Below are 14,178 nucleotides of genomic sequence, written 5' to 3'. Positions count from 1 at the left end.
CAGGCAGACTGGCATCGAGGCATTCAGTTACTGTTCGACTTAACGTTTGAACGGGCAAAACGAGTGACCTAAGCAACTTTGAGAGCGGTATGATCGCTGGTGCCAGGTGTCCCGGATCCAGTATCACACTTGTTGCTGAGAGGTCAAAGGAAAATGGCGGGCCTCCCGGGTGGCGCAGTGGTTAAGGGCGCTGTACTGCAGCGCCAGCTGTGCCACCAGAGACTCTGGGGCGATGCACAATTGGGGCGATGCACAATTGGCCTAGTGTCGTCTGGGAGGGGAGGGTTTGGCTGGTAGGGAAATCCTTGTCTCATCGCGCACCAGCGACTCCTGTGGCGGGCCGGGCGCAGTGCGCGCTAACCAAGGTTGCCAGGTGCAGGGTGTTCTCATCTCTCCCGAGCCTGTACGGGAGTTGTAGCGATGAGACAAGATAGTAGCTACTAAACAATTGGATACCACAACAACAACAAAAAACTATTTTTTTTTAAAGGAAAATGGCAAGAATTGTGCAAGCTAACAGTAGGGCAACAAACAGACAAATAACACAGCAGCACAACAGCGGAGTGGAGAACGGCATCTCGGAACGCACAACTTTACGATCCTTGTCACAGATGGTGTGGTCATCTGCTGTAAAAGCCAGAGTTCCACTCCTATCAGCTAAAAACAAGAAGCGACTACAGTGGGCACACGATCACCAACACTAGACAATTAAGGAGTGGAAAAACATTGCCTAGAAAATGACAGCGAGTTCAGCTTACTTGAGAGGCCTGCTCAGTCCTCAGACCTCAACCCAATAGGGCATATTTGGGATGAAATGGAAAGGGCTGTTCGCAGCATGAATGTATTGCCGTCCAATCCGCAACAACTGCGTGATGCAGTCACGCCAGCATGGACTAAAATCCATGTGGAATGTTTCCGACACTTTGTAGAGTGCCTCAAAATAATTCTGGCTGTTCTGGAGGCAAAGGTGGGTACGACCCAGTACTATATGGGTGTACCTAATAAGCTGGCTGGTGAGTGAATATTTCTACACTGAATGGGGTTTTAAGTGCAGTGCTCTGTTCATAACCATGCTGGCCTTGAAAGCTCCCCAGACCTGCCGAGCCTGTCCAACTTTTGAGAGTACCAGACTCATGCGGCAAATTGGAGATTCATGTGCTTAGACAAACATTATTTGTTCAGTTCAGTCCTCTGAAAAGGTATTTACAAAACATAAATAAAAAATTCATACTGATAAGTACAGAACATATAAAATATATGTTTTGTGGAATTAGCACAGATTGTCTGTCTGTCACCTCTCAAATCACTAGGGCCAACTCACAAGTATTGGCTTTTTAGACAAGGTTCCTAATTAACACTAAAAGCAAAATCATTTTGAAAACATTAAAACAAAAACAAATGAACACAGACCGCAAACTGGCTACACAAAGCTGAAATAGGTTGCCGCAAAGGGAATCTGAACGCTGTTCGCTAGAAGAGTCCGCTGTTTCAGCCTACGTAAAAGTGCCTATTGTATTTCTTTGAAGCACTTAAATAACTTCAGAGTTTCGAAGATGCACTAGATTTGAGATTTTATACAAAGGCATTTTAGAAGCATTACCTCTATAGCAAATACCAGACACTCATTCATTCTTCATCGTGCAGCCTTCTAAAATCCCGACTCCATTTAATGCCAATATGTTTATTTATTTTTTATTATACTTTTGTAATGCTTTTTGTGACGTGGATCATAATTACAGTTACAGTCAGGTTGCGTGGTGCTCGTAGCGTTACGTGGAAAATACAACGAATGGGCCGCAGCATTGTGCGACCAGTTATTTTTCTAACTTTCATTTAATTTCTTTCACTAGCAAATGCGGGTGAACTGCTGGCACTTTACAGGCGGACTACACCACTCACGTGTTGCAAAATACATTTTTTTTTAAAATCTATATTATTCAATTATTGCAACCACACTGCTCGCACACGCCAACGAGCGTCTGCGTTGCCAAGCGCTAACAATTTATTTTGTAGCCCCCACACTAAACGCGCTCACGACACGCAGGTTAAAATATCAAAACAAACTCAGAACCAATTACATTAATTTGGGGACAGGTTGAAGATAATTAAACCTTTATAGCAATTTAGCTAGCTAGCTAATTTGTTCTATTTAGATAGCTTGCTGTTGCTAGCTAATTTGTCCTGGGATAAACATTGTTATTTTACCTGAAATACACAAGGTCCTCTACTCTGATAATTAATCCACACATAAAATAGTCAACCGAATTGTTTCTAGTCATCTCTTGTCCTTCTAGGCCTTTTCTTCTCTTGACTTTATATTGTGATTGGCAACTTTCATAAATTACATGCATTACCGCCACCGACCGATTTCGTCTTTCAGTCACCCACGTGGGCATAACCAATGAGGAGATGGCACGTGGGTACATGCTTCTATAAACCAATGAGGAGATGGGAGATGCAGGACTTGCAGCGTGATCTGCATCAGAAATAGAACTGATTTCTATTTAAGCCCTTGGCAATGTAGATGCTAGTTGGTGCGCCGCAGTGTGGGGTGCAATAATTGAACAATATAGATTTTTTAAATTTATATTTCAACGCGAGCGTTGTAGTCAGCCTGTAAAATAGAAGTCAGTTCTATTTGTGACGCAGATCGAGCTGCAAGTCCTGCCTCTACCATCTCAGGGAACATTCTTCCTCAATGACAAAAGCTGACACGTTATTACTAAAAAAAAAGGTAACTAATAGCTAGTTCTGTGGAAACATTCAAAACTTTGAGCCAGGAATTTTCTCCCAGATTGCAATTTCATTTGTGCACATACACAGTCCTTGGTAAAGCTGAGATGAAGCATCTAACACCATATTACATTATAATCATTTTATAAAACCCTGTGATAGCTTTGGGTCTCAGTCTCACCAGGGTCTAGCACCAGGTCACTGGTGAACATGTTTTTCACTGACATGTTGGCACACAGTTTGACTGTCTTCAGGTGGCTGTGGCGGCGGTTGAGGTAGACAGAAAGAATGTACTGCAGGTCCATCATCAGACAGGTCCAACGCACCGTAGAGGGGGCGGGACCCACCAGTCCTGGCCAATAGAAGAACTTGGTCATGATCAAGGAACAACGCAGTACAATTGTAATTAGCTGGTTTAGCCATGTTCAGTGAAGACATCACAGAAGACAAAACTCGACAAATCTGATTCAAATGACCAGCTTATAGCTGTTACAATTCAACCAGTTTTGCTTGAACATGATTGTTGTTGTAACTGTGTCACTATGTTCAGTGTAGATGTATGTTTTCACCGTGTCTGGCTGTTTTTGCAGTGCTCTCGTACACCGAGCCCTTGGCCGCTCCACACAGGAAGGGGAACTGCAGCCAGGTGGCCGTGGACTTGAACTCCTTAAACAGGTTGGAGAAGGAAACACGGATCACCTGGCCCTCCTACAAAAAACAGGAAACAGGGAGGTCAAATATAGTACCTGTAATTCTTATGGTGGGGTTGTACTGGTAATTGGTAAAAATGTGAATACTTGTTTGTACAGTTTTGTTCGTTTGAGGTGAAATGTACTCTTAACAACGTGATGAAACTTTGCTAGTTTCTTGAGTCGGCAAGGAGCAACAAAGTCTCGGGTTGCAGAGGTAACAACCCCCACAATGTAGCAGCAGCACACATACATATAACTCAAAGATTAATGATGTTTCTATGGCAGTACATGCAATCAGGAGCGAAGGAGAAAATGTGCATCTAAAAATAAGTTTTTATTTTTGCTATTCAAACTGTTAGAGACCGCAGTCATTAGTCTGGCCAATTAGTCATCCAAAATTCCAGGACCATCACAACCCTACATCTAGAGTGAGAATAGGACTATTTCACTCTTTGCAACCATGAGGAGAGTGATAAGTGATCCACTGAACCACTAGGCAAATCTAATGACAGAATGATATAGTGTCCAACTTTTAAGCATGGCTTTGAGTGTCCTTGGATAGAAGAAATCAACCTTGTCAAAATGAGGTACTAGGTCTTGTGTATTGGGGTTCTGCTGCAGAGATCATAGAGGTTTATATGTGTTAAGATGAGCAAGGTCAAATAAATGGTTGAACTCACACTTGTTATTTGGCCAGTTGTCCTGCAAGGACTTCTGATTGGTCAACCCCAGGCTAGTGTGGGGGGGATTATAAATGGCATCCTGTTCCTTTGTTCGGTGGAGAAAAGCTGAGGACAGGGGAGACTGAACATCTACCTCCCAGCATAACATCTTGATTTGTCCTTCTCAAAATAAACCTATTTTTCTCCCCCTGATTTGCTTTGGAGTTTGTGTTATTGAAGAAAAACATCCATTGCTAACACTACACAAAACAGACTATTGACTTAAAGTAATCTGACCTTGGCAAGGGCCATTGAAGTCAGTGTGTCCATGGACCTAGATGATAGACACTCAGTAGTTGTGCACTTTCCCTGATTATCTCAACTGAGAATCAGAGATAGGGAAATCAAGGCACATGCTTCCGCTGTGGCAAAGCGGGACATCAGGTGTCTACGTGCTGATGTAAGGACATGAATTGCCAGCAACATCACGCTCAGAGAAAACGTCAAAGACTGAAAACAAACAGACATTCCAACAAAAGAAAAATAGATGTTCACACTGTTGAGCAGAGAACATTGAGGTGAGAGACTCAGACAAGGAAGTCACACTGAAAATCCTGACTGTTGCTGGGGCAGGCCTACTATGTCTCTCCCTTACTAGAGGGGATTGACACAGGGGCAGCTGTACCTCGTGTCAGACCCAAACCAACGTTTTTGAAAGCACAACGCTTAACTTATACTATCAAACCAAAAGTCGAGGCTGACTTCGAAGCTCTAGTTAAGAACAAAGTACTGGAGCTGGTCAGCGTGAGTGAATGGGCTACACACCAAATACTACGAGAGATAGGCGGGCACCTAAACGGTTGGACTTGAAGAATAGACTCTCCCAACAGTTCAAGTAGAGAGAGTTGTGTATTGGGGTTGTGCGGCAGAGCATCATTTGGGTTCGTATGTGTTAAGACGAGCACGTTCAGATAAATGGTTGAACAAATTCATGTCTCATCATGATTTAATTGTTATAAAGGCGTGGTTATGAAATCCACAAGACAAGGAACCCAGGTAGAGTCGGAGACGAGGTAGATGTGACAAAACTTATAATGGTAGCAAGAAACCATACGGGCAATCCCAGGGGAAGGTCACCCTGACAAAAAAGGTGAATTATTCCAAAATGAAACCATGCTCATACAGTAATTATCCATAAGGTATATATACTGACCAAAAATATAAACGCAACATGTAAAGTATCGGTCCCATGTTTCATGAGCTGAAATAAAAGATGTCCCCCAGAGCTGTTGCCAGAAAATGTAATGTTAATTTCTCTACCATAAACCACTTCTAACGCTGTTTTAGAGAATTTGGCAGTACGTCCAACCGGCCTCACAACAGCAAGCGACGTGTAACCGAGCCAGCCCAGGACCTCCACATCAGACTTCTTCACCTGTAGGATCGTCTGAGACCAGCCACCCAGACAGCTGATGTAACGGAGGAGTATTTCTGTCTGTAATAAAGCCTGTTTGTGGGGAAAAACTCATTCTAATTGGCTGGGCTGGCTCCCCAATGGGTGGACCTGTGCCCTCCCAGGCCCACCCATGGCTGTGACCTTGCCAAGTCATGTGAATCCATTGATTAGGAAGTTATTTATTTAAATTGATTGATTTCCTTACATGAACTGTAACTCAGTAAAATCGTTGAAATTGTTGCATTTATATTTTGTTCAGTATATTTTGAAGTGCAGACATTATTTAGGTACAATTCCATCTGCTGACATTTTACAAAAGTTCCAGGATGACAACAAATGTGTTACGATAGATTTTGATAAAGAAATCTTTAAGATTTGAATGTCAATGGGTGTAATAACCATAACGGTTGTATTTCCACTCTAAAGTAATAATGGAAATGACATCCTTTTCAAATGTTTCCTTTTTTTGTGTTCAGCCTTTCCTTCAAAATGCCTATTCATGTTTTGACCTAAGAGACTTACAAACTCAGACTTCTGCTAATATGTTCAGTCTCCACAAAATCTGGCCCATTTAATGTTACAAGTAATGCCTCTGTTTTATTTGGCCAACATGCCAATATTTGGGTATTCCAAGGGGACCTATAGACACACACATCAGAAGCTTAATTTACATTTTGTTTGTCCATTCTGTGAGACATTCAAGTTGTGATTTTGCCTGCAAATGTAACATCATAAAGCTGGAATCAACAATACCAGTCATGATTCTGTCTGGTAACTTATCAAGGAGAGTTTCATGGTTGAACACCTGAACAGCACACGTATTCATAAAGGGTCTCGGAATAGGATTACTGATCTAGGATCAGGTCCCCTACTAATCTTATTCATTATGATCTAGGGAAGACTGATTTTAGACCAGCACTCCCACTCTGAGAGGCTTTATGAATATGGCCCTGGTTAAATTCAAGGGTATTAGAATAACATAATCCCCCAAAACTCTAGACAAGACAATAACAGAGCTGAACGTGTCACTCGAGGTGCTAAAACCTAGACTGTATTATAGAGGCACCAAAACACCTAGTCTAATGAACTACTGTAGGCTTAAAACTTAGAGAGATTTATATTACTCGTTCAATAATTAGATGGATAAATCTAAGAAGCTTAGATGGACAGATTTAGAAGGCTTATTTTCCCAATTCCAGTTAAGATCTCAACTAAATGTCATAATCCCCAATGAGTGGTGGTAAAATAACCTTGGGTTTTAAATCCATAGGAACTACAGCACTTTCAACATGAAAGGTTGGGTATAAAACACATGAGAAAGCAGCCAATTCTAGCAGGTAGATCAATACCACAAGGAACAAGTGGTGTTCTACTGAGAATCAGTTCCGGAGGCATGCTACTATACTCCACAAAAATATAAAACGCAACATGTAAAGTGTTGGGCTCATGTTTGATGAGCTGAAATAAAAGATTCCAGAAATTGTCCATATGCACAAAAAGCATTTCTCTAAAATGTTGTGCAAAATTTTTTTACATCCCTGTTAGTGAGCATTTTTCCTCTGCCAAGATAATCCATCCACCTATCAGGTGTGGCATATCAAGAAGCTGATTAAACAGCATGATCATTACACAGGTCCACCTTGTACTGGGGACAATAAAAGGCCACTCTAAAATGTGCAGTTTTGTCACACAACACAATGCCACAGCTGTTTCAAGTTGAGGGAGATTGTAAATGGCATGCTGACTGCCCGAATGTCCACCAGAGCTGTTGCCAGATAATTTAATCCTAATTTCTCTACCATAAACTGCATCCAATGTTGTTTTAGAGAATTTGGCAGTATGTCCAACCGGCCTCACAACCGCAGACCACATGTAACCACGCCCGCCCAGTGGGTGGTCCTACGCCTTCCCAGGCCCACCCATGGCTGCACCCCTTCCCAGTCATGTGAAATCCATAGATTAGGGCCTAATACATTTATTTCAACTGACTGATTTCTTTATATGAACTGAAATTCAGCAAAATTGTTGAAATTGATGCATGTTACGTTTATATTTTTGTTCAGTATAAAAACAGGTATTGAGTGTCGTGGAAGTGGGAGAGAGGAGACAGACTGTTCTGAATAGTAATGTTATTTCACTATTTAACACGGCAAATTCCTTAGAATTATGAGGCATATATTTATTTGATCAGTGCTATGCCAATCCATCATACTATCAAAATACTAAGTACTATGCCCTTGTTGAATAATAACATGCCTCACAACACAGATATCCTATATAAATCAGTTTTATAAAGAATGTAATTACATGCCTGACAAGGCCATTGTGTTCCTTCCTAGTCTCGAAAACCCAACCCTAGGCAACACAGTGACTAGGGTCTGGTTTGATGGACTCTTTTGGCATTGAGGAACTACGTCACTTCCTAGGTCCGCTTGAATAAAACACAAAATATTTGCTAGCGAGATGGAGATCAAGAGGCTGGTTTGCATTAACTAGCTGAACGAGAACCACTGCAAATGTTTTCCCCCCCAAACTATGGTTTTGAATCGCGACATTCTGAAATGTCTGCCTCATGATTTTTTGATTGAGTATTTTTTACGCCTATTGACAAAGGCAGTGACATAGTACCTCTATCATTGAAACCAGACCCTAGTTCCTTCAATTGGAATGACAACCACAATGGAGTGTGCCAATACAGAAAACAATGGTACACCCAAGCTGTACATAACAATGCAGAATTCAACCCAAGAAAGGGCCAGGATTGAAAACCATGTCCCCAGTCTGTACCTCAGCAGCGATGTCCATATGCACTACAAAGTGTTTGGCAGGACTGGGTCTGAAGAGCAGGTAGAGGTAGCGTCCTGTCAGCCCCAGGGACTGAGTGCTGGTCTTGGGCAGAAGGATGTAATTGCTGGCTGGAATGGACCCCCGGATCCGAAACACTGAACACATCAGTGTTTTGTCCTGTCAAAATGTCATAATGAAAAGTCACAATTAAAAGCAAACTGAAGACCTGGGGTGAATCTCAAAAGTAGTTTCTGATTCCTCATTTCCATCTGACATGAGCAGGGGCATTGGATGAGAAGGTCTAAAGGGGGTCAACCTCAGAGCTTCTCCTCACTTCGCTGATATTTTGAGGAGGGGAGAGTGGGCACAAGTTATTGATGACCTTTGACATGATTGCCACCCCAGGTTGCCTCCTCTCTCCAATGCTGGTTGGGTAATAAGAGTGATTTGTTCAGGTATAAGAGTAGTGTTGCCTACCATATAGGTGGTCACATCTCCCTCTCTTGAGGTCTTCTTCCATTCCTCAACTCTCATGTGTTTGAAGATGTTGACATAGGGGTGTTGCCACACTGTCAGGCACAATAAACATTGAAGGGCACTAGTTATAAATACTGTAAATGCATTTAACGTTAGCTAGTTGGAATAGTTGTCATAATTCATTACTCTATTTTTAACTAGCGGTGAAATACGTTAGCTGGTAACCTGCAGTGATATGCAAATAAACCCTTTACCTCTCGACGTCATTGTAGCAATATGTCAGGGAGTCCTTTCAAGTTACTTAGCTAACGTTAGCTAGTAAGTGAATTCACCTGTTGATATCTGGCAAAATATGTACTATAATGCTGTACCGGATAGCCACTGTGGCTTTGCTGTGCTATCAACTCGACCTTTGGTAACAAAGGTACCATCAACATTTAACGTGCTTTACGAAAGAAGTACATATCTTGTCTCACTCCATATTTTCCTTTAAAATTGTGGAAGCAAGGTTTTTTATGTTCTTCGCCATGTAAACAACAGATTTTGGCATGACAATCTGTACTCTCCCGCTACAATCGCCGCCGTTTCCAACGGTAATACGTAGTCACGTCTTTGCGTCCCACGGTGCCTCTGGGAGCGGTAGTTCAGGACCATAGAGAGCAATAGTAATGGCGTCTTTTTGTTGGCATTAACGCCACCATGGCTCGTTGTGCAAATTAATGTGGTTTTGTTTATGAGGTTTATGAGATCTTATGCGTGTTGCTCTATATGGTAATCTTCATCAACTAACATTCAATTTTGGGAACACAAATGCACAAACACAAATGCACACGAATGCTTCATAATTCATAAAGGTAATGTGAACTGACTGATATATCATAGAACAAAACATGCACTACATATACAAAAGTATGTGGACACCCCTTCAAATTAGTGGATTTGTCTATGTCAGCCACACCCGTTGCTGACAGTTGTATAAAATCGAGCTCACATCCACAAAATCGCCATTGACAAACATTGGCGGCAGTAGAATGCCCTTACTGATGAGCTGAGTGACTTTTAACGTGGCACTGTCATAGGCTGCCACCTTTCCAACAAGTCAGTTCTTAAAATGTCTACCCTGATTGAACTGCCCCTGTCAACTGTAAGTGAAGTGCAAATGTCTAGGTACCGCCAAGGGCTGAAGTGCGTAGTGCTTAAAAATGGTCTGTCCTCATTTGCAACACTCACTACCGAGTTCCAAACTGCCTCTGGAAGCAATGTCAGCACTGAACTGTTTGTCGAAGCTTCATTAAATGGGTTTCCATGGCCTAGCAGCCACACAAAAACCTCAGCTCACCTTGCGCAATGCCAAGTGTCGGCTGGAGTGGTGTAAAGCTCATCACCATTGGACTCTGGAGCAGTGGAAATGCCTTCTCTGGATTGATGAATCACCACCATCTGGCAGTCCGATGGACGAATCTGGGTTTGGCGGATGCCAGGAGAACAATACCTGCCCAAATGCATAGTGCCAAGTGTAAAGTTTGGCGGAGGAGGAATAATGGTCTGTGGCTGTTTTTCATAGTTCGGGCTTGACCCCTTAGTTCCAGTGAAGGGAATCTTAAGTCTACAGCATACAATGACATTCTAGACGATTCTGTGCTTCCAAATTTGTGGCAACAGTTTTGGGAAGGCCCTTTCCTCTTTCAGCATGACAATTCCTACATGCATAAAGCAAGGTCCATACAGAAATGGTTTGTTGAGATAGTGTAGAAGAACTTGACTGGCCTGCACAGAGCCCTGACCTCAACCCCATCGAACACCTTTGGGATTAATTGGAATGCGGACTGAGAGCCAGGTCTAATTGCCCGAAGTCAGTGCCCGACCTCACTAATGTTCTTGTGGCTGAATGGAAGCAAGTCCCCGCAGCAATGTTCCAACATCTAGTGGAAAGTCTTCCCAGAAGAGTGAGAGGGGACCAACTCCATATTAATGCCCATGATTTTGGAATGAGATGTTCGACAAACAGGTGTCCACATACTATTGGTCATGTAGTGTATAAGATCTCCGAAGCCTGTGTCTATCCCAAAACCCCATTCTTTCCCCATTAATTTCCCCCATAGGAATGGTTGAGCCAGAGAGTATGAAGCAAAACAACAGGTTTTACTCTGCCCAAAATCTGTCCACAGAAATAAGCCAACGAAGTGAGTATTCTTTATATGGAGGTCAATGAGATAAGAGTATCAAATTTGGTCAACATTAAAAAAGTATTGCTAATTTGCTAAATGGGTTTATTTGACCAAATAGAAGTTTGGTTAGATTAGGAATGCACTGATATAGGTGGACTCAAGTGGCATTTCGGCAACTTAGAAAAAATAACTTAATATTGGAGTTGTGTCTGTTGTCATGGAGATTACTCATTATGGATAAAACCCATTTTAGAATGGACATTGCCATTGAGGGCTTCCACCATTTTAAAGTAGTCAACTGGGTGGGGATTCCTATGAGTTGGGAGCAATCAGCCAATGAAGAAGAAAATGTTCTACTTTAAAACAGCGATAGCCTCAATGGTGATGCCTATGCTATCACAGGCGCTATAATGGCACAGATACAAAGATGAATCCTTTATCTATTTCTATGGCCTGTTGTTCACGCACAATTCTGCTCTCTCATTGGAAAGAATGGTCCCACCTGATCTCACCTCTTCCCGCCTGCCTTCCATCTTTGAGGACATATATTTCCATTGTTAGAACGGTCACTCAACTATCTTGTCAATAAAATAGACAATCTTTGGCTGAACAACCAGAGGTAACTAATTTCCGGTTTTTAGGACTACAAACTGTTGAGCTTTATTGGTCAGGATAGGTCATGGGCGCATTAATCTGCCCAGGCGTTGTTGACACATGACAGATCTTAAAACACCTGGAATGGTATTTTACGTTTCAGTAAACCACATCGTTTGTTCTATCAATCTGTCAGTCGATGAACCAGTCGATGACGTGGCCTGCAACCATTGGATGATGAATGCAGCATCTGAGCAGGGGAGCCCGACCCATGTCTTGAGTTGGATAAGGATAATTTTAAGCATAAATTCCACACTAAACACGATATGGTAAAAGGTCATGTTAAATTGCGTAAAGCGACTGATGCATTCAGGGTTCACATACGCATCACTGACACAAACATGTTTTTGAGTTATCCACCCTATGGCCTCCAGAAAGACAACAACAGGAAAAGTATGATTTTCTTTATTATGTCATATTTCATTTTTATCTATTGACATTTCAAAAGTCTTGTAGCGATAAGCTTCACTCATCTTGAATACAAAATGACTACTTGAGACACAATCACTAGTGAACGTCTACACATCCCTTGCACAGTCTTCACATTTTGTACCTTAAAATGAAATCTAAAAAGGGAATAAATGTGGGGGGGTTTTGCCCCCTAACAATCTACACAACCTACTCTGCATTTTCAAAGCGAGAGAAAAAATATAGAAATGTTTCCAAATTTATCAAAAATGAAGATGTTTTGATTGCGTATGTCTTCACACCCCAGAGTTAATACTTGGTGGAAGCAGCCTTTGGCAGCCATTGCAGCTGTGAACAATTTTGAATAACATTCTACCAACTTTTATTTTCAACTATTGTGGTGGCAGCATCATGTTATGAGTATGCTTGTCACCGGCAGAGACTGGGGTGTTTTGTTAGGATCAAAATAAATATGAAAGGAGTAAAACCCAGCTAAAATTTTAAAGGAAAACCCACCTTCGTCTTCTGAAAACCTAACCCTGGGATAGTTTTATTTTTCAATTACACAAATGTTCATGCCAAACATACCAGAATGGCTTTCCAAGAGGTGCTGAGTGTTCCTGCGTGGTCCAGGCCAGAAGGTTTATATATTGCTGTACATTAATTAACCTTAATTAACAGAGCTTGAGCAATTTTGACAAAAACAATATACACTGAGTATACAAAACATTAAGAACACCTGCTCTTCCCATGAGATAGACTGACCAGGTGAATCCAGCTGACAGTTATGATCCCTTATTGATGTCACTTGTTAAATCCACATCAGTATAGATGAAGGAGAGGAGACAGGTTAAAGAAGGATTTTTAAGCCTTGAGACAATTGGGACATGGATTGTGTATGTGTGTCATTCAGAGGTTGAATGGGCAATACAAAATATTTACTGTGAGTGCCTTTGAACATGGCATGGTAGTTGGTGCCAGGCGCACCGTTTTGTGTCAAAAACTGCAATGCTGCTGGGTTTTTCATGCTCAACAATTTCCCGTGTGTATCAAGAATGGTCTACCAGCCAAAGGACTACCAGCCAAACGACATCCAGCCGACTTGACACAACTGTGGGAAGCATTGGAGTTAACATGGGCCAGCATCCCTATGAAACGTTTTTGACACCTTGTAGAGTCCATGCCCTGTCAAATTGAGGCTGTTCCAAGGGAAAGGGGGGGGGGGTGCAACTCAATATTAGGAAGGTGTTCCTAATGTTTGGTAAACTCAGTGTATGTTGCCCTAAGAGTTGTGCAAATGTAACAGTCTTTGCTTCCGTCGCTCTCCTTGCTCCAACCTGGGCTCATACCAGGGATCCTCTGAAACCATCCACAACTGCCTCCCATGAAGCATAGTTAACTATCGCTACACAAAAGCCACGGCCCTTGCAGAGCAAGTGAAACAACTGCTTCAAAGTCTCAGAGCAAGTGATGTCACAGATTGAAATGCTACTATCTAGCTAGCCATTTGACACCGGTTAGATCTTATTTAAAACGATTCCCAGCTGTAATGGCTACCAAAATACTTCCACGAAGTATTAACTCTGGGGTGTGAACACAAATGCAATTTAGACATTATTTTTTCTTGTGGAACATTTTCCATAATTTTCTTTAATTTTGAAAATGTGGAGTAGGTTATGTAGATCGGCAGGATTTGTATTTATTTAATCCCTTTTTAGATGCAATTTTAAGGCATGGGGATAGTTGGATCTTTCACTAGGCACTGTACCACTCATCATTTGGAAATACATTAAAATACTGTACATTAACAGAGTGACACACAAATAATATCATACTTAAAGGCCCAGTGCAGTCAAAGTTCAGTTTTCCCTGTGTTTTGTATCATATTGTACAACAGCTGATGAAACTAACACTGTAAAAGTGGGAAAAATGTGATCAGTGTAGCTTTCTGATAGTTGCCCGTTGAAAATACAATTTTCACAGGACCTTCTAATCTGCAGGTTTTGCATGGGTGGAGTTGTCTTGCATGGTGACATCCCCAGGCAGTATAAATTGATAGACCAAAAACAAAAAATGTGTCAAACATCTCTGCCAACAGCTAGTTTTCAAGTTATATTAGGCAACCCCAATTATTCCCCTCA

At 41.8% G+C, this 14,178-nt stretch overlaps 1 protein-coding gene across 1 annotated transcript in view; it reads right to left on the bottom strand.

The window, feature by feature from the left end:
- wdr90 (WD repeat domain 90) overlaps positions 1–9,386 on the bottom strand; it is a 54,790-nt gene extending 45,404 nt beyond the window's left edge. Inside the window, 5 exon segments of the mRNA XM_064993556.1 lie at positions 2,915–3,085; positions 3,303–3,441; positions 8,331–8,507; positions 8,808–8,899; positions 9,062–9,386. Of these exon segments, the coding sequence (XP_064849628.1) occupies positions 2,915–3,085; positions 3,303–3,441; positions 8,331–8,507; positions 8,808–8,899; positions 9,062–9,074 (592 nt within the window). The 5' untranslated portion in view covers positions 9,075–9,386.
- Between the last annotated feature and the right edge of the window lie 4,792 nt (positions 9,387–14,178).

The sequence above is a fragment of the Oncorhynchus masou genome, chromosome 18, assembly GCF_036934945.1.
Source record: "Oncorhynchus masou masou isolate Uvic2021 chromosome 18, UVic_Omas_1.1, whole genome shotgun sequence".
NCBI lineage: Eukaryota > Metazoa > Chordata > Actinopteri > Salmoniformes > Salmonidae > Oncorhynchus > Oncorhynchus masou.
Note: the sequence above shows the minus strand (reverse complement) of the source record. Positions and strands in the feature narration are given on the sequence as shown.